Below are 23,264 nucleotides of genomic sequence, written 5' to 3'. Positions count from 1 at the left end.
GTAGGAGGGCTTCTTAAAGCAAAAAAAACCCAACAGGTCTGCGAGAGGCAAAATTCTTGATGGTTGGTATATGAGCAAATACTTATTTCATGGAATAAAATGCAAATTAAGTATTTAAAAATCATACAATGCTATTTTCTGTATTTTTTTTGGGGGGGGGGGGTGAATTCTGTCTGTCACAGTTGAAGTGTACCTCCGATAACAATTACAGACCTCTCCATTCTTTGCAGTTGGCAAAACATACAAAATCGGCAGTGTATCAAATACTTATTTTCCCAACTGTATGGTGTTTTTAATCCTCATTTTTACAGATTTGGCAGTGGTTCTATTTTATACAATTATGTTAACTGACATTAATCTTAAAAGACGATTTGGAGATATCCAATCCTAGAAATACAAAGGCCCCGATTAGGGGCAAATTCCCCCGACAAGGGCAAGGTGGAGTCAGACACTCCTGATTCATGAAGAAGTGTATGCCTCATCAGATGAGTTGCATGAATTTATATGCTACATCAGAAATCTTACAACAGTCAGGGATTGGAGTGAGATTTCTAGTGTACAGAACACCACAGCTTGTCATGAATTAGACAAGCCGAAGTGTCTTCTCACAGCCCCACCTACTTGGGCGGACCTGGGAGAAACTGGCATGGAAATATTAAAAGTCTCAAAAGTTTGGTGCAACTAGAACTTTGATCTTTTAAAGCATTTACAGCACATGTTATTGTAAAATCTTTGATTAATCGAGGCCAAAGTAATTTTTAGATCAGAATAAGTTGTTGTGTGTTTAAATGTGGAATATCATTATTTTGGGCCATTATGTGACTTATATCCTGCCTGTTAAGCAGCTATTCCTGATGCACGAGAGGCCTCAGCAATTTCTTTTGGTGTGCACTATTATTTTCTCCTTCCAAATTCTTTACCTTCATATCTCTACAGACTTAAAGGGCAAAAACTGTAATTTGACTCTTCACAAAAAACAAATTTGAAGACAAATTCAAGCAGTTATTGAGTGTGAAAAATTAATGCAGAGATAGTAGTGACTGATAAATGGAGAAAGAAGCAGATTTCTTTAATACGATATAGTACTCATTTTCTGATGTTTTCTTGTACTATTGATTTGTGAGCTACACAATTTATTTATTTAAGTTATTTCCTATCTCTCTAGGGTATGTGCCGAGTCCAGTCCTTCTTTACCAGCCTCTTCAGAACTTTTGTCCCTAGAAGACATAGGGATAAGATTCCAGTATTGTATCACTGCTGTGGAAGACTTGGAAAGGGAGCGAGATGAGCTCATATGTGAGCTAGCCTTACTTCAGGAGCCCTCTTTGGAAGCAGTACAACAGGCACATGAAGACGTAGTGCAGGCATATGGACAGAAAGCACGAGCAGAACTGGAGAGGGACTCTTTGAGGGAAGAAATACGTGGAATACGCCGCAGATTGTTCCAAGTGACTAAAGAATGTGTAGCATACCAATACGAACTTCAAAATCGGCGTGAGGAATTAGCTCAGAAATCAGCAGAACAAGAGGATCTAGAAGGTGTTGCAGCTCGGTTGACAGAGGAGCTTTCCCAACTGCGGAATATTTTTTCTCAACAGAGACAGGGGGAAGAACAAAGACTTAGAGCTCCACGCAGACGAATCTCACGTGAACTGCAGGAGAGACGACGGCTCTCTGCAGAACTACAAAGCCTAACTGAGGAACAGCACAGTACCCTCCAGGGTCATTATGAATCCAAACTTCTTCAATTGTTAGAGCGTGCTGAAAAAGGTGCACAGGCCCTAAGACATACACAGGAAGAGTTGCTAAGGTTGAGAGAAGAGATAAGGCCACTCCAAGGAGAAGCCTGCAAACTACAGGTTCAGAAGAGCAGTCTACAAGAACAAATTCATCTCATCAAGAAAAAGAGAGGAGATGAAGTGCTGCTATACAGGGTATGGACTGAGTTAGGTTTATGGCTCAAGCAGACTAGTGTATAAATCAGTCCTGTGTTGTCCGATTTTTGATCGGACAGACAGCACACTGACCAATGTTACTCAATAGGGCTGTTCAGATGAACTATTTTTCTCTTTGACAGACTGTCCTTGAGAAAAAAAATTACTGCATACACTACCAATTCAAGTCTATGGGGGTGTAAAAAAAATAAACTCTGATGCCACATAGAACATCTATGTGGCATCCGATTTTTAAGGATACATTTCTATTATAAACCTAGGAAACTATTTGATCATACACGTTTTCTAATATGGACATGTGAAAAAGGATCGCATACAGACAGCACACCAATATCATAAGTCTTTACTAAAACAAACACACAGATGGCACACAGGAGAAAATAGGATAAAAGTTGGTTGAAAAATCGGCCCCGGTTTTTGGATGAAACCGAAATAATTTTTCATATGCTCCTCTGCAGTCAGCCTAAAGCTTATAAAAACAGATGCTAATATGATTGATAAAAACAGTATGTAGTTAGCTGTTTCCAAGGTTATAAGAACTGTAGATATGTGAAAAAAAAAAGTTATTGAACAGTACAACGTTTCTACTGCCTAATTCGTCATAACTGATTGTATTTAATTACACTGCAGTATACAAAATCATACTGATGGCAATGTACAAGTGCATCTCAAGAAATTAGAATATCCTCAAAAAGTTAATTTATTTCAGTAATTCAATACAAAAAGGGAAACACTTTATATAGAGTCATTACAGAGTGATCTATTTCACTTGTTTATTTCTGTTAATTTTGATGATTATGGCTTACAGCCAATGAAAACACAAAAGTCATATCTCAGAAAATTAGAATGTTATATAAGAGCAACTGAAAAAATGATTTTAAACTCAGAAATGTTGGCGCCTACTGAAAAGTATGTACAGTAAATGCATTCATTACTTGGTCAGGGTTCCTTTTGCATGAATTACTGCATCAATGCAGCGTGGCATGGAGGCGATCAGCCTGTGGCACTGCTGAGGTGTTATGGAAGCCCAGATTGCTTTGATAGAAGCCTTCAGCTCATCTGCATTGTTGGGTCTGATGGCTTTCAACTTTCTCTTGCCAATACCCCATATATTCTTTATGGGGTTTAGGTCAGGCGAGTTTGCTGGCCAATCAAGCACAGGGATACCATGGTTATGAAAACAGGTATTGGTACTTTTGGCAGTGTGGACAGGTGCCATATACTGCTGGAAAATGAAATTTCCATCTCCAAAAAGCTTGTTGGCAGAAAGAAGCATGAAGTGCTCTAAAATTTCCTAGTAGACAGTTGTGCTGATTTTGGTATTGATAAAACACAGTGGACCTACACCAGCAGATGACATGGCTCCCCAAACCATCACCGATTGGGGAAACTTCACACTAGACCTCAGGCAGCTTGGATTGTGGCCTCTCCACTCTTCCTCCAGACTCTGGGACCTTGATTTCCAAATGAAATGCAAAATTACTTTCATCTGAAAAAAACACCTTGGACCACTGAGCAACAGTCCAGTTCTTTTTCTCCTTGGTCCAGGTAAGACACTTCTGGCGTTGTCTGTTGGTCATGAGTGGCTTGACACAAGGAATGCAACAGTTGTAGCCCATGTCCTGGATACGTCTGTGTGTGGTAGCTCTTGAAGCACTGACTCCAGCAGCAGTCCACTTTTTATGAATCTCCCCCAAATGTTTGAATGGCCTTTTCTGAATCCAATCAAGGCTGCAATTATGCCAGCTGCTTGTACACCTTTTTCTACCACACTTTTTCCCTTCACTCAACCTTCCATTAATATGCTTGGATACAGCACTCTCTGAACAGTCAGCTTCTTTGGCAATGACCTTTTGTAGCTTACCCAACTTATGGACTGCATTAATGACTGCCTTCTGGATATCTGTCAAGTCAGCAGTCTTCCCTATGATTGTGTAGCCTACTGAATCAGACTAAGGGACCATTTTAAATGCTTAGGAAGCCTTTGCAGTTGTTTTGTGGTAATTATTCTAATTTTCTGAGAATGACTTTTTGAATTTTCATTGGCTGTAAGCCATAATCATCAACATTAACAGAAATAAACACTTGAAATAGATCACTGTTTGTAATGACTATATAATATATGTGTTTCCCTTTTTGTACTGAATTACTGATATAAATTAACTTTTTGAGAATATTCTAATTTATTGAGATGCACTTGTACATATGCATATAAATTCATGTTGACAAATTTATTTTAAAGAGTCTCTCAACTGTTTTGACCCTGAACTAGATAGAAATGTAAAGTTGTTTAAAGATAACTTACATTACTGTTTAAAAAGAAGTCCTCCAACAGCTGAAATGCCCTCCGTTCTCAGCCTTAAAAAATCCAGAACCCACCTTATCAGATCTCAATTGATGGCTCACTTGAATGATGACTCCACAGCCATCATTCAAGAGTATAGTAAGACTATTTTGGATGACATATTGGAGAAATCTGACAGTACTTCTGCCAAGTGGCTTTCTAAAATTAACTTTAATTTTCTCATTAATGCTGATCCTAAAACAGTACAGTGAGGTATGTTTAAAGGGAATCTGTTAAAGGGGTTGTTAACACTACTTTTACATTAATGGCCTATAGGATAGGTCATTAATGTCCATTTGTCTGGTCCGACACCCTCACCAATCAGCTGTTGTTGATGCTGGCAGTAGGCTGCCGGAAATGCTCAGTTCCGGAGCTGCCTCGTCAACTGATAACGCCCGCGGCCGGGTATTTCACATCCGCCTTTTATTCAACTCAATAGGAAAAGGATGTGCAGTACCTGGACACTATTTGAAGATGGGGCAGCTCCAGAACTGAGCATTTTTGGACACCTGCTACCGACACTAGGAACAGCTCATCGGCGGGTGTGCTAGGTGTCGGACCCCGCCCGATCAGACATTGATGACCTATGCCAAGTATAGCCAATCAATGTAAAAGTAGTGGACAACCGCTTTAATCTATTCATGCTACCCAAACCACAGGCAGCCAGGTATGTTCTTCTCTGAATTACTATGACGTTTCAGAAAAAACAGTTGAAGAGCCAGCCAGGAACCTTAAGGAGAGAAGAGACCTAGTTGCCTCATACAGCCAGGCTCTAATTTGTGGTATCAGTGGTTTGGGTAGCATGAATCGACTGGCAGGTTACCTTTCACACCTCTATGTCTATCCTATCTATTACTGTCAGCAGTTGTGCATGGTCAAAACTGCTGGCAGACTCAGTTTAAACAAAGACTTCCATTAACCCCTTAACGACCGCGGGCAGTAAAATTACGTCCTAGCGGTTATAACGTTACTGCCCGCGGTCTGCCGGCAGCAGCATGCCGTGATCGGTGCACATCTCAGCTGATTTTCACAGCTGAGATGTGTGCCTGCTAGGCACGAGCAGAATCGTTATCTGCTCGTGCCATTTAACCCCTGTAATGGCGCTGTCAATATGTGACAGCGCCATTTTAAACGCGATCGCGGAAAAGTTTTACTTACCGCCCGATACCGGAAGTCACGTGACATGATCACATGACTTCCGGTGGTTGTCATGGTAGCACAGGGTCATGTGATGACTCCTGTGCTAGACATGAACCACTTTCACTTTCGCTTTGTATGGAGGCCAGGGAAGCAGGAAGTGCACATATCTGCTGTTTACAGCTGTGTAGCTGTGATCAGCAGATAGTGCAGAGCGATCAGATTGCTGATCGCTATAGCCCCCTAGGGGGACTAGTAAAATTTAAAAAAAAAGTAAAAAAAAAGGTTTTAAAAAATTTAAAAAAAAAACAAAAAAACCTAAAAGTTCAAATCACCCCCCTTTCGCCCCATTGAAAATTAAAGGGTTAAAAAAATAAAAAATACACACACATTTGGTATCGCCGCGTTCAGAAATGCCCGATCTATCAAAATATAAAATCAATTAATCTGATCAGTAAACGGTGTAGCGGCAAAAAAAATTCCAAACGCCAAAATGACGTTTTTTTGTCGCCACAACTTTTGCGCAAAATGCAATAACAGGCGATCAAAACGTAGCATCTGCGCAAAAATGGTACCGTTAAAAACGTCAGCTCGAGTCGCAAAAAATAAGCCGTCACTGAGCCATAGATCCCGAAAAATGAGAACGCTATGGGTCACGGAATATGGCGTAAAACGTGCGCCACTTTTTTCAGACAAACTTCCGAATTTTTTTTAACCCCTTATATAAAAGTAAACCTATACATGTTTGGTGTCTACGAACTCGCACTGACCTGAGGCATCACACCCACACATCAGTTTTACCATACAGTGAACACAGTGAATAAAATATCTCAAAAACAATAGTGCTATCGCACTTTTTTTGCAATTTTTCTGCATTTTGAATTTTTTTGCTGTTTTCCAGTACACTATATGGTAAAACCTATGGTTTGATTTAAAAGTACAGCTTGTTCCGCAAAAAATAAGCCCTCACATGACCATATTGACTGAAAAATAAAAAAGTTACGTCTCTCAGAAAAAGAATGGCGAAAAAAAAAAAACGGAAAGCGAAAAATCGGCTGGTCGTGAAGGGGTTAATAGTTGGATTTGACAGAGCGTTCTAAAAATTGGGGCAAAGGCAGGTGATAGTTTGAAAAGAAAAAAAAAACATTACAATATATTATTATTCCCTACTGTGACACTGATCTGGTGGTCTCTACCTGGTCTTAGAAAAATGAGATAATGCCCATTAGTTTAATGGCTTAACCAGTAAATCAATGGCCTCAATGGTCACATGCTATAGAAGCTAGTGTAACAGATTGGCTGCAGGAGTCACGTGAATGACAAATGTGTCATTATTACTGCATGAACCACTGGAGCAGGAGCACTGGAAGACTGAGGTTTTCAATAGGTGACCTTTCCTTTGTTATTATATATACTATCCTAACTTTACATCAATTTTAAAATAATTTACACAACCCCTGAAATGTCTACGCACGCAACGCTACACAATTTATTAGTAACCATTTGTGAAACACCTCTGTTACTTGATGTCCATAGCCAATGTTATGCAAAAGCACATGCGGGCCAAATTACAGAGGTATTTTCCACTAGAAGAATTGCTTGCAGTAGCGTCACATGGAATGCAGTTGGGTATGGAACCACTAGAACTACAGCATCAATTAGTGCTTGGGCATCTTGTTCCTTACTGTACAACTAAATATACCAATATTCCCCCCTAAGAATGTAGTATAATATTGCTTGTGGTAGGTATACCCATGTAAACCTAATGCGAAAGTGCTAAAATCCAGCATACTGTAAAGTGATGTTATTGTAGGTGTTATAGGGAAGAGATACCACTTTATAAATACCATGATTTAAAAAATTATATTTTGTTTCTGTTCATGGTCCTTTAATTTCCTTTTTGTATTCAAAAGTGGCTACTTCTGTTTCATAAACCCAAATTAAAAAGACCCCCCCCCCTTTTAAAAAAACAAAAAACAAAACAGAAAATCACTGCAAAAATTATGGTTATGCTGATTCAACGTTTATATGCAAATGTATATTGTGTATCCCTATAGATTTCTATTAGGAAGAATATATCTCAAAATGTGGTCTTGGCAGGTTTACATTCGGAAATAGTAATTTGCTACAAAAGATACTGAATAGTATTCAGTGCTGTAATAAAAATATATGGTCTTTTCTATAGTATATAAAATATCCTCAGGAGGAATCTAAAAATATTCGGCATATGTATGCATAACCGTTATGTGAAGCCACAAGGAAAGAAACAAACATCCCTGGTGAAATGTAATAACATCAAATGAAAAAGTCTTAGAAAATGCATTAAATAGGAAGTGTGGGTATCTGTACACTAGGAATCCATATGATTCTGTAAGTCCATTCTGCTTAACTTCGATCACTAATGGATGTACAAGTACTTCTCAATAAATTAGAATAACAAAAAGTTATCAATACAAAAAGTGAAACATATTACAGTGGGGGAAATAAGTATTTGATCCCTTGCTGACTTTGTAAGTTTGCCCACTGACACAGACATGAACAGTCTATAATTTTAAGGATAGGTTAATTTTAAGTGAGATAGAATATCTAAAATAGAATCCAGAAAATCACATTGTATAAATTACATAAATTTATGTGCATTTTTCAGAGAGAAATAAGTATTTGATCCCTCCGACAAACAAGACTTAATACTTAATGGCAAAACCCTTGTTGGCAAGCACAGCAGTCAAATGTTTTTTGTAGTTGATGAGGTTTGCGCACATGTCAGGAGGAATTTTGGTCCACTCCTCTTTCCAGATCATCTCTAATACATTAAGATTTTGAAGTTGTCGCTTGGCAACTCACAGCTTCAGCTCCCTACATATGTTTTCTATGTGATTAAGGTCTGGAGACTAACTAGGCCACTACATGACCTTAATGTGCTTATTTTTGAGCCACTCCTTTGTTGCCTGGCTGTATGTTTTGGGTCATTGTCGTGCAGGAAGACCCAGCTACGACCCATTTTTAATGTCCTGGTGTAAGGAAGGAGATTGTCACTCAGGAGTTTACGATACATAGCTCCATCCATTGTCCCATTGATGCGGTGAAGTAGTCCTGTGGCCTTAGCAGAGAAACACCCTCAAAACATGTTTCCACCTCCATGCTTGACAATGAGAATGGTGTTCCTTGTGTTATAGGAAGCATTTTTCTTCCTCAAAACACGGTGAGTTGAGTTAATGCCAAACAGCTCAATTTTTGTTTCATCTGACCACAGCAACTTATCCCAATCACGCAGAATCATCCAGGTGTGAATTGGCAAGCTTCAGATAAGCCTGCACATGTGCCTTGTTGAGCAGTGGGACTTTGCAGGCACTGCAGGATATTAATCCATTACAACTTAAAGTTTTACCAATGATTTTCTTGGTGACAGTGGTTCCAGCTGCTTTAACATCATTAACAAGTCCCCCCCCCCCCATTATTATTAATTTTTATAGCGCCATTTATTCCATGGCGCTTTACAGTGAAAGAGGGTATACATATAACAATTATTAACAGTACATACCAGACTGGTATAGGAGGAGAGAGGATCCTGCCCGCGAGGGCTCACAGTCTATAGGGAATGGGTGATAGTACAATAGGTAAGGACAGAGCTGGTTGCGCAGTGGTGTACTGGACTGAGGGTTATTGTAGGTTGTAGGCTTGTTGGAAGAGATGGGTCTTGAGGTTCCTCTTGAAGCTTTCCACGGTAGGGGAGAGTTTGATATGCTGTGGTAGAGCGTTCCAGAGTATGGGGGAGGCACGGGAGAAATCTTGTACGCGATTGTGAGAAGAGGAGATAAGAGAGGAGTAGAGAAGGAGATCTTGTGAGGATCTGAGGTTGCGTGCGGGTAGGTAGGTACCGGGAGACTAGGTCACAGATGTAAGGAGGAGACAGGTTGTGGATGGCTTTGTATGTCATGGTTAATGTTTTGAACTGGAGTCGTTGGGCGATGGGAAACCAGTGAAGGGATTGGCAGAGTGGCGAGGCTGGGGAATAGCGAGGGGAGAGGTGGATTAAGCGGGCCGCAGAGTTTAGGATAGATTGGAGGGGTGCAAGAGTGTTGGAAGGGAGGCCAGAGAGCAGGAGGTTGCAGTAGTCGAGGCGGGAGATGATGAGGGCATGCACTAATGTTTTTGCTGAATCTTGGTTAAGGAAAGCATGGATCCGGGAGATATTAGGATGTCTCACCTTCCTCATGATCCTGGATGCCCCACGAGGTGAGATTTTTGCATAGTGCCCCAGATCAATGTCAATTGACACTCATTTTGTATTTCTTCCATTTTCTTACTATTGCACCAACAGTTGTTTTCTCACCCAGCATCTTAAGGCCCAGTCACACTAAACAACTTACCAGCTATCCCAACAACGATAGAACCTGATAGGGATCGCTGGTAAGTTGCTAGGAGGTCGCTGGTGAGATGTCACACTAAGCGACGCTCCAGCGATCCCACCAGCAACCTGACCTGGCAGGGATCGCTGGAGCGTCGCTACACGGGTTGCTGGTGAGCTGTCACACAGGCTGATCTCACCAGCAACCAGTGACCAGCCCCCAGCGCCGCGTGGAAGCGATGCTGCGCTTGGTAACTAAGGTAAATATCGGGTAACCAACCCGATATTTACCTTGGTAACCAGCGCACACCGCTTAGCGCTGGCTCCCTGCACACCTAGCTACAGTACACATCAGGTTAATTACCCGATGTGTACTCTGCTACATGTGCAGGCAGCCGGCTTCTGCGGACGCTGGTAACCACGGTAAACATCGGGTAACTAAGAAGCCCTTATCTTGGTTACCCGATATTTACCTTCGTTACCAGCGTCCGCCGCTCTCACACTGCCAGTGCCGGCTCCCTGTTCCCTGCACTCCTAGCCACAGTACACATTGGGTTAATTACCCGATATGTACTCCAGCTACGTGTGCAGGGAGCCGGCACTGACAGCGTGAGAGCGGCGGACGCTGGTAACGAAGGTAAATATCGGGTAACGAAGGTAAGGGCTTCTTAGTTACCCGATGTTTACTGTGGTTACCAGCGTCCGCAGAAGCCGGCTCCTGCTGCCTGCACATTTAGTTGTTGCTCTGTCGCTGTCACACACAGCGATGTGGGCTTCACAGCGGGAGAGCAACAACTAAAAAATGGTCCAGGACATTCAGCAACAACCAACGACCTCACAGCAGGGGCCAGGTTGTTGCTGGATGTCACACACAGCAACATCGCTAGCAACATCGCTGCTACGTCACAAAAGTTGTTCCTTAGCAGCGATGTTGCTTAGTGTGACGTGGCCTTTACTTATGGTTTTGTAGCCCATTTCAGCATTGTGCAGGTATATGATCTTGTCCCTGACATTCTTAGAAAGCTCTTTGGTCTTGCCCATGTTGTAGAGGTTAGAGTCTGACTGATTAATTGAGTCTGTATACAGGAGTCTTTTACAGGTGACCATTTAAGACAGCTGTCTTTAACGCAGGTAATGAGTTGATTAGGAGCGTCTAAGTGGTCTGTACTAGCCAGAACTCATAATTGTTAGTAGGGGATCAAATACTTATTTCTCTCTGCAAAATGCAAATAAATTTGTGTAATTTATACAATGTGATTTTATGGATTTTATTTTTGATATTCTCTCACTGTTAAATTAACCTATACATATAATTACAATTCTGCCAAGCAGACAAATATTGCCAAAAGTCCTGAGTTAATGGTCTAGTAAAGCAAGGACTAAAATATAACTTTTAATTAATCCCTTTATAATGGGAGAGTCCTTGTTTATTCAGGGTAGTTTGATTTACTTGGGTGCTGCCCTTGTAAGGGCAGAAGCAACTGCATGGGGCACGACAGGGGTTAGGATCTCACATTTCATCTGGATCCTACCTCTGAGTAACCCTCAAATCCGCCTGCATTCCTTATTGGCGGCGTTTGGTCTGCCCATGGTGAAGAATTGGGTGAGATCTATCCTTTTATTGTATATATTTTTGAGAGTTTTTGCACAATATTTGCACTGCACTTTATGGAACGATTTTAAAGTGATTAAGTTATATTTTAGCCCTTGCTTTGCTAGACTGTAAAATTAACCTACCCTTAAAATTATAGAGCAGGAGGAAAAGAGAAAAATGGATCCAGCAAATAATTATGTATAAAAATAGAAAAAACAGTTATTACTAATTCTTAAAAACGCGGCATTTCATGATATAACGACATCAGGACATTTTTAATGTTTGTCCGAAACACGTAAGGTATCTTGTATGCCTGATATCGTCATATTATGAAATGCCGCATTTTTAAGAATTAGTAATACATTTTTATTTCTATTTTTATACATAATCATTTGGTGCTGGATCCACTTTTTTCTTCCTGCTCAATTGCTACACCAGACCTGGCTGGTCTAGAGGTTTTTCCGTGCACCGTCTCTGAAGTCCTGTGGCACCCACTTCAGGTAAGCGAAAACTTTTTCTTTTTCACAAACTTACAAAATCAGCAAGGAATCAAATAATTATTTTCTCCACTGTATATTCTAAGAGAGTGAGGGAAACGGAAACTAGGGAAACACATACTATAGAGTCATTACAAACAGAGTGATCAATTTCAAGTGTTTTATTTCTGTCAATGTTGATGATTATGGCTTACAGCCAATGAAAACCCAAAAGTCATTATCTCAGAAAATTAGATTATTATATAAGACCAACTGAAAAAAATGATTTTAAACTCAGAAATATCGGTCTACTGAAAAGTATGTACAGTAAATGCACTCAATACTTGGTCGGGACTCTTTTAGCATGAATTACTGCAACAATGCAGCGTGGCATGGAGGCGATCAGCCTGTGGCACTGCTGAGATGTTATAGAAGCCATGGTTGCTTTGATATCAGCCTTCAGCTTATCTGCATTCTTGGGTCTGGCGTCGCTCATCTTCCTCTTGACCATACCCCATAGATTCTGTATGGGCTTTAGGTCTAGCAAGTTTGCTGGCCAATCAAGAACAGTAATACTGTGGTTATTAAATCAGGTATTGGACATTTGGCAGTGTGGACAGGTGCTAAGTCTTGCTGGAAAATGAAATTTCCATCTTCAAAAAGCTTGTCAGCAGAGGGAAGCATAAAATTTCCTTGTAGACTGCAGCGCTGACTTTGGTCTTGATAAACCAGTGGATATACACCAGCAGATGACATGGCTCCCCAAACCATCACTGTGTCATACTAGACCTCAAGCAGCTTGTATTGTGGCCTCTCCACTCTTCCTCCAGACTGAGACCTCGTTCTCAGATGAGAGTAAATTTTTCACTTTATTTGGAAGTCAACAGCTTGGACCACTGAGCAACAGTGCAGGGGTTTTTTTTCTCCTTGGCCCAGGTAAGATGCTTCTGGCGTTGACTATTGGTCATGAGTGGCTTGACACAAGGAATGTGACAGTTGTATCACATGTTCTGGATAGATCTGTGTGTGGTAGCTCTTGAAGCACTGACTCCAGCAGCAGTACACTCATTGTGAATGTCCCCCACATTTTTGAATGGCCTTTTCTTAATCCTATCAAGGCTGCAGTTATCCCAGTGGCTTGTGCGCCTTTTTCTACCACACGTTTTCCTTCCACTCAACTTTACATTAATATGCTTGGTTACAGCACTCTGAACAGCCAGCTTGTTTAGCAATTACCTTTTGTGGCTTACCCTCATTGTGGAGTATGTCAATGACTGCCTTCTGGACATTGTCAAGTCAACAATACCTACTGAACCAGACTAAGGGACCATTTTAAAGGCGTAGGAAGCATTTGCAGGTGTTTTGTGGTAATTATTCTAAGATAATGACTTTTGGGTTTTTATTGGCTGTAAGCCATAAACAACATTAACAAAAATAAACACTTGAAACAAATCATTCTGTTTGTAATGACTATATAATATATGCATTTCACTTTTTATATTGAATGACAAAAAAATTTAACTTTTTGATGATATTCTAATTTGAGAAGCACTTGTATCATATTTGTCTAGGATGCAGAAGCACCTGCTTTCTACAGCAAGGCAGAAAATATCGATTCTAACGACGAAGAAATAATCATTTGAGCTAAACTAAAATAATTTATGCATTTCCTAATTTTATTAAACTCACGAGCATTTCTTAACATGGAAAATGACAAACATGACTTATGATGTTTAAAGGTCTCTCTATCCTAATAACTATTTCTAACTTGAATGCTCTTGGAGGAATAACCTATTTATAGGAGTGTTACTCATGAGCAGAGATCTGAAACACTTCCTTTCACACGCTTTTCACTCTGCCAACTCACATTTGCTTTTGGCATGCAAAACTGGGGTTCGGCTCAAATGACACAGGAAAACCCAAGAAATGACTCCTTACATTCCTTATTTAATTAGGTGCCAACACATACATGAAAAAAGAACTTAATGCCAAGTGTATTTATAGTAGCGAGGGGAAAACAGAATAGACTGAAAACTATTTTGAACAGCAACCCAGCTCTGTATTTTGACATACGGTATACCATATTGCCACACATTTGGAGACTTAATGGATTTATGTGTTTTACGCTTACTACACTCACTGTGCGGGTGATTTGGATAAAGCCATGGTTTGAACTAATGTCTGAAAATTCTCTCATGCTTCACCCAGGAACGGCTGCAAGAACAGGAAGACAGGAGGAGGGAGATTAAGATTTCAGTCCAGCTGCAGCAGCATCAAAATAAAAAGATGGATGAATTACGGAAAAGTTTAGCCCAGGAGCTTGCAGTCTACAAGTATGTTACATTAGGCAACATTTTTCCAGGGTGGCACAAATACAAATTAAATGCCTTCTTATTTTAGGCAAAACTTGTTGTTTGGTTATAATATTTCACGTGCATGGTATTTGTACAATTTAATGAATAAAGGAAAAGAAACCAGCTGGCACATGAGAGTAGCTAGGTGTAAATGTGGAGACACTTGTCCACAAAAAAGGGTTTATCTTTGTCAGTATTAAAGACTAACCAAAACAAAGAAAAAAAAAATATAAGACAGAACGGATCTGATGAGCACGTCTGAACTACTGGTCAGAAAGGAAATGTTAAAAAAATTAAAATATTAATATACGATTAAAAAAAAAAATCCTCAAAACCATTTTGCATGAAATGATCATCACACCAGTGGGCCATATTGGCACAGAAATGCAGTGCATAGAACAATCATGTTGTGGCCACAAACAGATAATTGCTCATATAAACTAGGTCATAGCTACAAGTGCATCTCGATAAATTAGAATATCAAAAAGTTAATTTCAGTAATGCAATACAAAAAGGGAAACATATAGTCATTACACACAAAGTGATCTACCGTATTTTTCGTTTTATAAGACGCACCCCAAATTTTGAGCTAAAAAGTAAAAAAATTAAAAATCTAGGGTCAGTTTTATAATCCGGTGGTGTCCGGTGGGGGGGCAGCAGCAGTGGTGGAGCCGGGGGTCACAGGAGGCAGCGGCGGTGGTTGAGCAGGTCCATGCTACGGGCAGTGCAGAGGGGGGCTCAGATGCTTACTGCGGAGCTTTGCTGAGGTAGCCGGCGCTGCTGTGTACTGTTGCGCTGCGGCGCCCGGCGCTGCTGTGTGCTAGTGTTGACTGCGGGCACTGGCCATTCTGAAGACGTCGGCGGTGCGCAGGCTTCAAAGAAATGGCGGCTGCAGTCGGCGCTTGCGCAGATGGGAGCTTGAGCTGAGAGCTCTATCTGCGCATGCGCCGACTATGGGCGCCATTATTTGAAGAACTTACCGCTGATATCTTGAGCACCAGCACACAGCAGCGCAGGCCGCCGCACAGAGCCTTTCCAGGCAGCTCAGAATGGCCGCTCAGTGCCTTGCCGGGCAGCCCCAGTCGCCGCACAGAACCTCGCCAGGCAGCGCCGGCCGCTGCACAGAACCACACCAGCCACCGCACAGAGCCTTTCCAGGCAGCACTGAGTGGCCGTTCAGTGCCTTGCCAGGCAGCCGCAATCGCCGCACAGCACGTCGCCAGGCAGCGCCGGCCGTCCCACAAAGTCGCGGCGAGTGTCGCACAGAGCAGCACAATATTGTCCTGCCTCCAGTGACCCCTCTCCACCCCCCACCCGGTAAGCTATATTCAGATTTTAAGACGCACCCCTCATTTTCCTCCAAAATTTTTGGGAGGAAAAGTGCGTCTTAGAATCCAAAAAATACGGTATTTCAAGTGTTTATTTCTGTTAATGTTGATTATGACTTACAACCAATGAAAACTCAAAAGTAATTATATAATATTCTAATTTTCTTAGATAAGACCAACTGAAAAAATGTTAAACTCAGAAATGTTGGTTTACTGGAAAGTGTGTACAGTAAATGCACGAAATACTTGGTCAGGGCTCCTTTTGCATGAATTACTGCATCAATGCGGCGTGGCATGGAGGCGATCAGCCAGCGGCACTGCTGAGGTGTTATGGAAGCCCAGGTTGCTTTGATAGCAGCCTTCAGCTCATCTGTATTGTTGGGTCTGGGGGTTTTCATCTTCCTGATGCCAATACCCCATAGATGCTCTATGGGCTTTAGGTCTGGCGAGTTTGCTGGCCAATCAAGCACAGTGATACTGTGGTTATTAAACCAGGTATTGGTACATTTGGCAGTGTGGACAGGTGCTAAGTCCTGCTGGAAAATGACATTTCCATCTCCAAAAGCTTGTCGGCAGAGGGAAGCATGGAGTGCTCTAAAATTTCCTGGTAGACAGCTGCACTGACTTTGGTCTTGATAAAACACAGTGGCCCTGCACCAGCAGATGACATGGCTCCCCAAACCATCACTGATTATGGAAAATTCACACTAGACCTCAAGCAGTTTGGATTGTGGCCTCTCTACTCTTCCTCCAGACTCTGGAACCATGATTTCCAAATGAAATGCTAACATTTACTTTCATCTGAAAATTACACCTTATATCACTAAACAACAGTCCAGTTCTTTTTCTCCTTGGCCCAGGTAAGATGCTTCTGGCATTGTCTATTGGTCATGAGTGGATTGACACAAGGAATGCAACACTTGTAGCCCATGTCCTGGATATGTCTGTGTATGGTGGCTCTTGAAGCACTGACTCCAGCAGCAGTACACTCCTTGTGAATCTCCCCCAAATTTTTGAATGGCCTTTTCTTAACAACCCTAAGACGACTGATGTTATCCCGGTTGCTTGTGTACTTTTTTTACCACACTATTTCCTTCCACTCAACTTTCCATTAATATGCTTGGATACAGCACTCTGAACAGCCAGCTTCTTTAACAATGACCTTTTGTGACTTACCCTCCTTGTGGAGTGCGTCAATGACTGCCTTCTGAACATTGTCAAGTCAGCAGTCTTCCCCATGGTTGTGTAGCCTACTGAACCAGATTAAGGGACCATTTTAAATGCTTAGGAAGCCTTTTCAGACATTTTGTGGTAATTATTCTAATTTTCTGAGATAATGACTTTTAGGTTAGCATTGGCTAGAAGATATAATCATCAACATTAACAGAAATAAAACACTTGAAATAGATAAGTCTGTTTGTAATGACTAGGTGTTTCCCTTTTAGCACTGAATTACTGAAATAAACTAACTTTTTGATATTCTAGTTTATGGAGATACAAGTCTATCTGCCAATGTAGCCAATATCTTAATCATATATAAATACAGATCTCCAATATGCAGTGAGGACATGATCAAATCTATTCTATGGCGAAAAGGACATCACACAACGGCAATATGCCGTGCATCCACTCCTACAGATAAGGAAACGCAGACTACAATATTATAGCTCCGTTCTTACCACTCCTTCCTGCTTACCATTAGTGATGTCATTCTTCTACCACTCTCGTGTTGTGCAGATGCGGTGAGGGATGCGCACTCCATGCCTACCGCCGGGTCACTTGACCATATCATCGGCCAATGGATATTGAAATAGTTACCTCCTTATGGATCAGGCCGATACATATGCAGGACTCTGGTACCGTGTGCTGTGTGGATGCAGAGGGGAAGTTTCCTGCTTTGCTGTAGAAGCAGGCCGCACTTTCGGCATCCTGTCTGCTGGCAACGCACTCTCCTGGAGTTGCATACCATGTGATATGGTCACATGACCCAGTGGCGGGCGTGGTGTACGCGTCCCTCAGCGCATCTGATCAACACCGTGCACAGATTTATTTGATCAATTAATCTTAGGAGCATGGGGTCTCTTATAAAAAGCCACCAATGCCAGTCATCCCTGACCTCTTGATGAAACTGCACATGCGGTGAAACGTACGTCGAGGTGAGCGCAGCCAAGGGTACACTATACTTTTTTGCAATGGCTACAGGTATGATATAAGTTTAATCTAATGTTTGGAGCATGCTCCATATAGATACCATGCACATAATTAAATGATATGCTGCATATCTTATACAGGCACTATACATATTTATTGAAAATGGCAATGTCTGATAATTATTAGGAAAAGTCCTTTATTCTAAACTTTGGGCTGTGTGCAATACAAGTTATGTTGTTGGTGTTGGCAATTGTGTAAATTAGGTGGTGCCATAATGGTGATTTCACAAGATTTTGTCTGTTTCAGATTCTTTATGAAATGGTATGTTATGTACACAATGAATCCACTAATATTCTGTTGTATAAATTACTAATAAAGCTGAGAATTTTAGTCAATGGTAGTCCCTGTATTTTAAATATAGCAATACAGGATTTTTTGATATTTGAGGACACTTAAATGGATCAGTACAGGTCCAGTCAGTCAATCCCACACTGATCATATTAATCCTTAAAAGGGAACCGGTCACCTAAAATATGCGTTCTGATCTATCAGAAGACGCATGTGTGCCCTAATTACACCTCCCTACCCATTGTTGTGTTGTAAAATTGTGTAATATAAAAGTAATAAACGTTTTATTACTTACATATTTCCCATGTATATAGCAGAGCTCGTCACTCCATGGGCGTCGCATCAACCTGTGGGCGTTTGCATACTTTCCATGGTATCACGCCCCTGTGGGCGTGATACCATGGATTCACATGTGCTCCTTCAGATCCTGCGCATGTTTGCACTTACCATTACCGCAACCTATTCCGGGTGTTCACTCGCGGGCTTCAGACGCACTCTGCGCATGATCAGACTCTTCTGATCATGCGCCGAGTGTGTCTGAAACGGACAACGAGCACCCGGAAAAGGCTGTGGGAATGATGAGTGCGCACGAACGCGATTCTAAAGGAGCAATGAGGGATGTTGCTCATATGAATCCATAGCATGGAAAATATACACACGCCCACAAGGCAATGCGACGCCCATGGGGCGACGAGCTCTGCTATATAAATAGATCTAATATAAATAGGAAATATACAAATAAAACATTTTTTATTACTTTCATATTACACAATTTTACAACACAGGTATCAGTAGGAAGGTGTAATTAGGGCACACATGCATCTGCTCATAGGTCAGAACACATACTGTATGTGATAGATTCCCTTTAATTAATCGATGTTAAACTATGATTTAGTGACCTCTAGTGGCCAATGTCAGGACTGCACGTAGTCACTATATATACCGTAGCCTAATCAAAAGTTGTGCACTTGTTTGTCTATTTACTTTTAGTATTGCTTCATCCAATAGGTTAGGAAACTGTGGAAAAACAAAGCACAATAGGGTCTTACCCCAACAATGGAAGGGGGTAAAAAGGAGTATCACACTCACCTCTGATGGTTGTGCCAGTCACAACCACTATATATGCATTTAAGAATCCGGGTCCAGGCAGCAGCCCCAAGGAAAGCTGATAACAGAGTAATAGAGGAAGGGTCTAAAATCCGCGCCAAGGACTCAATGGATCCAATGAAGAGATTAATGCTTCTTTTAATATCATGCACAGGTCTACGCGTTTCAGCAGTCGCAGCTCCCTTCAAGACTCCTGAAACGCGTAGACCTGTGTATGATATTAAAAGAAGCATTAATCTCTTCATTGGATCCATTGAGTCCTTGGCGCGGATTTTAGACCCTTCCTCTGTTCATCCAATAGGTGGCACTTGAGTTCAAGTCTTCGACATATGCAATAGCCACTTCAAATTCCCAAAGGGAGCATTTGCAACAAGTCTCATTATGCAGGCTTGGCACTCTTCATAAGGCGAAATGTTACCAATTATAAGCTCTTTATAGCTTTATGTATTGATGTAACATTGATGCAATAACAATATTATTCTTTTGCAGAGGTTGTCTTGAACTATATGGACAGCTATTCAAGTCAGTTACAAAAAAATGACATCTTGAAGACAAAGACGAGCTTAAATCTGTAAGACACTAAATGAGAAGTGAAGCAGCAGCTGTGCTAGGAAGTAAACAATGAACACTTATACAGTGTTTGAAGTACCAAGCTTTAGAGTCATAGCAAGATAACTAGAAGAAAGCTATGGCACTTCAAATATGTTGAATGAATGGGATTTTTACAAAAATGGATGTTGACTTCTTTTCTAATTTTCCAGTGACATTTATGTGAAATTAAACTCATACCTATTGATACATTCGCCAACATAAAATAAAACTGTACAAAAACAATTGATATCTAATTTATTTCACATGAGGTGCTCATCCATTGAAAAAGGAGATGTGCAACACAGACAGCAAAATCCACACAAATACAAAAGGATAATACTATGCTGCCCCCTCCCCTGGACAAACGTCAGCACAACTAATAAATGACAAATCTACAGTATTTCAATTTAAAAAAAATAAAAAAAATGTACAGGGGTATAAGGGCTTAAGAAGCTTGTCCTAGAAACTAACAGGAGCAAAGTTGACTTTTCCAGTGGAAAAATATAAGGAACGTTTGCATGAAGCTGCCTGGTCCAAGACTCCAATTTAGCGAGGTGCACCTGAAGGCACAGCGTCTGACAAGCCATCTCATTTACTTCTCTCCTTGCTTTGTTAAAATAAAATAAAAAAAAAAACGCCTTTGCAAGAAACAGTTAAAAATTACTTTTGTGTATAAAAGATTTATATATAAAAAATAAAAAACCAGGAGGGATTTTTCTGACTAAAATGGATAAAAGCAAGTTGAGATGAAAGAGGATTGCAGCACAGGAAGGTCAATGTCCAAGTGCTTGATCAGAGACATATCTGGAGGGAGACGCCCCTAGATTGCACTCTGGAAGAGAAATTAAAAAAAAAAAAAAAGTATATATACACACACACACACACACACACACACATTATAATTACAACTAGGAGCCCTGCCCCTCTGGATCTAAACCGCCCTCTGTGTCTTCATCATTGTAGATATTTTCTGCCTGCAAAAACAAAAAAAAAAAAAAAAAAAGGGACATACTAGCTGTAGCATCTGTTAATTCCATTTCATTGCACATAACTTACATAAGCAATATGATTTTTTTATCACATCGATTAAATGTAGCAAATGCTAGTACGAAGTGACCAAGAGCAAGGACCATCTAGAATTGTTGCCTAATGGTCATCAGCCCTCATCAGCTAGCCATAAAAAAGATACAAAACAGGCCTCAATACTATTCTTTAAAGGGAATCTGTCACTAAGCTTTTAACATTAATTTGAGAGCAGCTTAACGTAGGGGCAGAGTTCCTGATTCCAGTGGTGTCTCACTTACTGGACTGCTTAGTGTAGTTTTGATTAATCAGCAGGAGATCATCATTAGAGAACTATTTGTCGTGCTGCTGGTAGTCCAGCATATTCATGAGCTCTGCATAACTGCTAGATCTGCAACAGAGAAAACATTGATTTTTATCAAAATGACAGTAAACAGCTCAGTAAGTGACACATCACTGGAATCAGGGTCTCTGCCCCTACATCATGCTGCTCAGATGGTGGAGTAAAAACCTGGTGACAGATTCCCTTTAATGAGATTAGAGTTCCCATAGTACATTTTGTCTGAAATGGTCTGCATGGCTATAACCATTGATACCAGCTAAACATGCAAAAGACGTATCGACTTTTCAATTGTTTATTATCAAACAAATGTAGTCACTTAAAAAATTAACCCCTTAATGACTGGGCAATTTTCTCCTCCCCTTCTTCCAAGAGCCAAACACTTATTTTTCTGTCAATATAGCCACGAGAGCTTGTTTTTTGCCAGACAACTTGTACTTTTGAATGATACCATCTATTCTAATCATATGATTAACTACCAAGGGGGAGGGGGGAAATTTCCAAGTGTAGCAAAATAAAAATATTGATTCACTTATACAGCGCCATTGATGCCATAGCACTTTACATACACCAGCACAACAGCAACACTGTGTCCATTGGGGCTCAAAATCTAAATGTACCGTATTTTTAGGACTATAAGACGCACCGTGGTTTTAGAGGAGGAAAATAGGAAAATAAAATTTTAAGCAAAAAATGTGGTTATGACAAACTGTTATGCGGCGAGGATCTGCTGCTGACACTATTATGCGGGTAATGTCCCCAAATTCTCTAAGTTACCCCATCTGATAATGATCCTCCTGCCTTGTATATGATCCCCATCCTTGTATACATGTCCCTCATCATGATATATACCCAACCCCATCCTGTTATATACCCCCATCCTGCTCATAATATACCCCCATCCTGCTATATGGCCTGTATCCTATGGCACAGAAAATAAACGTTTATACTCACTTTCCTCACTCCCTGCAGCATCAATCATCTTCCTCTGTGTCAGCAGCAGCACCGCTGACCTGTGTGGAGCCGTTCCCCTGCAGCATGGCGAGGTCCTCCCGTCTGCCGGCCGCTGATGTGTGTAGAGGCTAGCAGTGCGCACAGGAAGATGTCATCTCTGTGCTCACTGCTCTCTACACAGATCAGCGGCCGGCAGACAGGAGGACATCGCGATGCTGCAGGGGAACGGTGAGTATACCGTACTTATTATTCACTGCCCCCCGCGCTGATGAGGATACGCGGGAAGCAGTGAATACAGCCGCACATGATCACTCCAGGCTGTAGTTGCCAGGGGTGATCATGCGGGCTGGCTGTTAATTATGCACACATTCCCCGCCCATCATCCCGCCCACCTGTCAGCGCTGGCTTCAGCGCTGAGAGATGATGGGCGGGATGATGGGCGCGCATATGAAATGAGCGGGTCCACGTGGTCACGGCAGGCGCTGCTACAGCCTGCTCGTGCCCCCGATGACCCGCTCCACCGCAGCACCCTCATTCACCGCAGCCCTACAATCAGACTATAAGACGCACCCCCCACTTTCCCCCAACATTTGGGGGGTAAAAAAAGTGTGTCTTATAGTCCGAAAAATACGGTAATTAGAAATAGCTAATTTTTTTGGTAATGTCGTAATTTTCCAAGTAGTCAATTTTTGGGATATGGAGCGGTGTGAGGGATTATTTACACTTAATGCCAGTGTTTTTAATTAACTAATTTTGGGGTAGATAGGATTATCATGTGTTATTCCATTTTTTTTGTGTTCCAGTGGCTGGAAAAAAAACAATTTGGGCTTTTGATTTTTTCTCGTTACTCAGTTTACTGATATATCAAACCCTTTCGAATGCATAGATATTAAAATGTGTAGTTGCAATTTTTTTTTACTGATTTTTAATGTAGTAAAAGGGAAGCAAAATTATTATTATTTATTTTTTTTTTTTTACTTGTCACCATTTGTTAGTCCCCTTAGGGGACTTGAATCAGTGACCATCCAATCACTTGTGCCCTATACAGCAATGCCACAATATAACTAAATATAGCAAAAATCACAGTCTCTTAAGAACGCCAGCCACGAGCTTGTTTTCACAGGCGTACCATCATGACAGACACTCTTGCTGTCACAGCATCCCATTGGTATCCCGCAATCACATCGTGGGAGCGCCGATGAGGCATTAGAACA

The 23,264-nt window shown here is 41.1% G+C and overlaps 2 protein-coding genes across 2 annotated transcripts in view; one reads left to right on the top strand and one right to left on the bottom strand.

The window, feature by feature from the left end:
- SYNC (syncoilin, intermediate filament protein) overlaps window positions 1-19,976 on the top strand; it is a 29,882-nt gene extending 9,906 nt beyond the window's left edge. The window contains exons 2-4 of the mRNA XM_075336170.1: window positions 1,166-1,934; window positions 14,063-14,187; window positions 19,632-19,976. Of these exons, the coding sequence (XP_075192285.1) occupies window positions 1,166-1,934; window positions 14,063-14,187; window positions 19,632-19,683 (946 nt within the window). The 3' untranslated portion in view covers window positions 19,684-19,976. The remainder of the gene's footprint in view (window positions 1-1,165; window positions 1,935-14,062; window positions 14,188-19,631) is intronic.
- RBBP4 (RB binding protein 4, chromatin remodeling factor) overlaps window positions 19,976-23,264 on the bottom strand; it is a 40,305-nt gene continuing 37,016 nt past the window's right edge. The window contains exon 12 of the mRNA XM_075336169.1: window positions 19,976-20,707. Within this exon, the coding sequence (XP_075192284.1) occupies window positions 20,642-20,707 (66 nt within the window). The 3' untranslated portion in view covers window positions 19,976-20,641. The remainder of the gene's footprint in view (window positions 20,708-23,264) is intronic.

The sequence above is a fragment of the Anomaloglossus baeobatrachus genome, chromosome 2, assembly GCF_048569485.1.
Source record: "Anomaloglossus baeobatrachus isolate aAnoBae1 chromosome 2, aAnoBae1.hap1, whole genome shotgun sequence".
Classification (NCBI taxonomy): domain Eukaryota; kingdom Metazoa; phylum Chordata; class Amphibia; order Anura; family Aromobatidae; genus Anomaloglossus; species Anomaloglossus baeobatrachus.
This window is presented reverse-complemented; position numbering and strand designations above follow the sequence as displayed.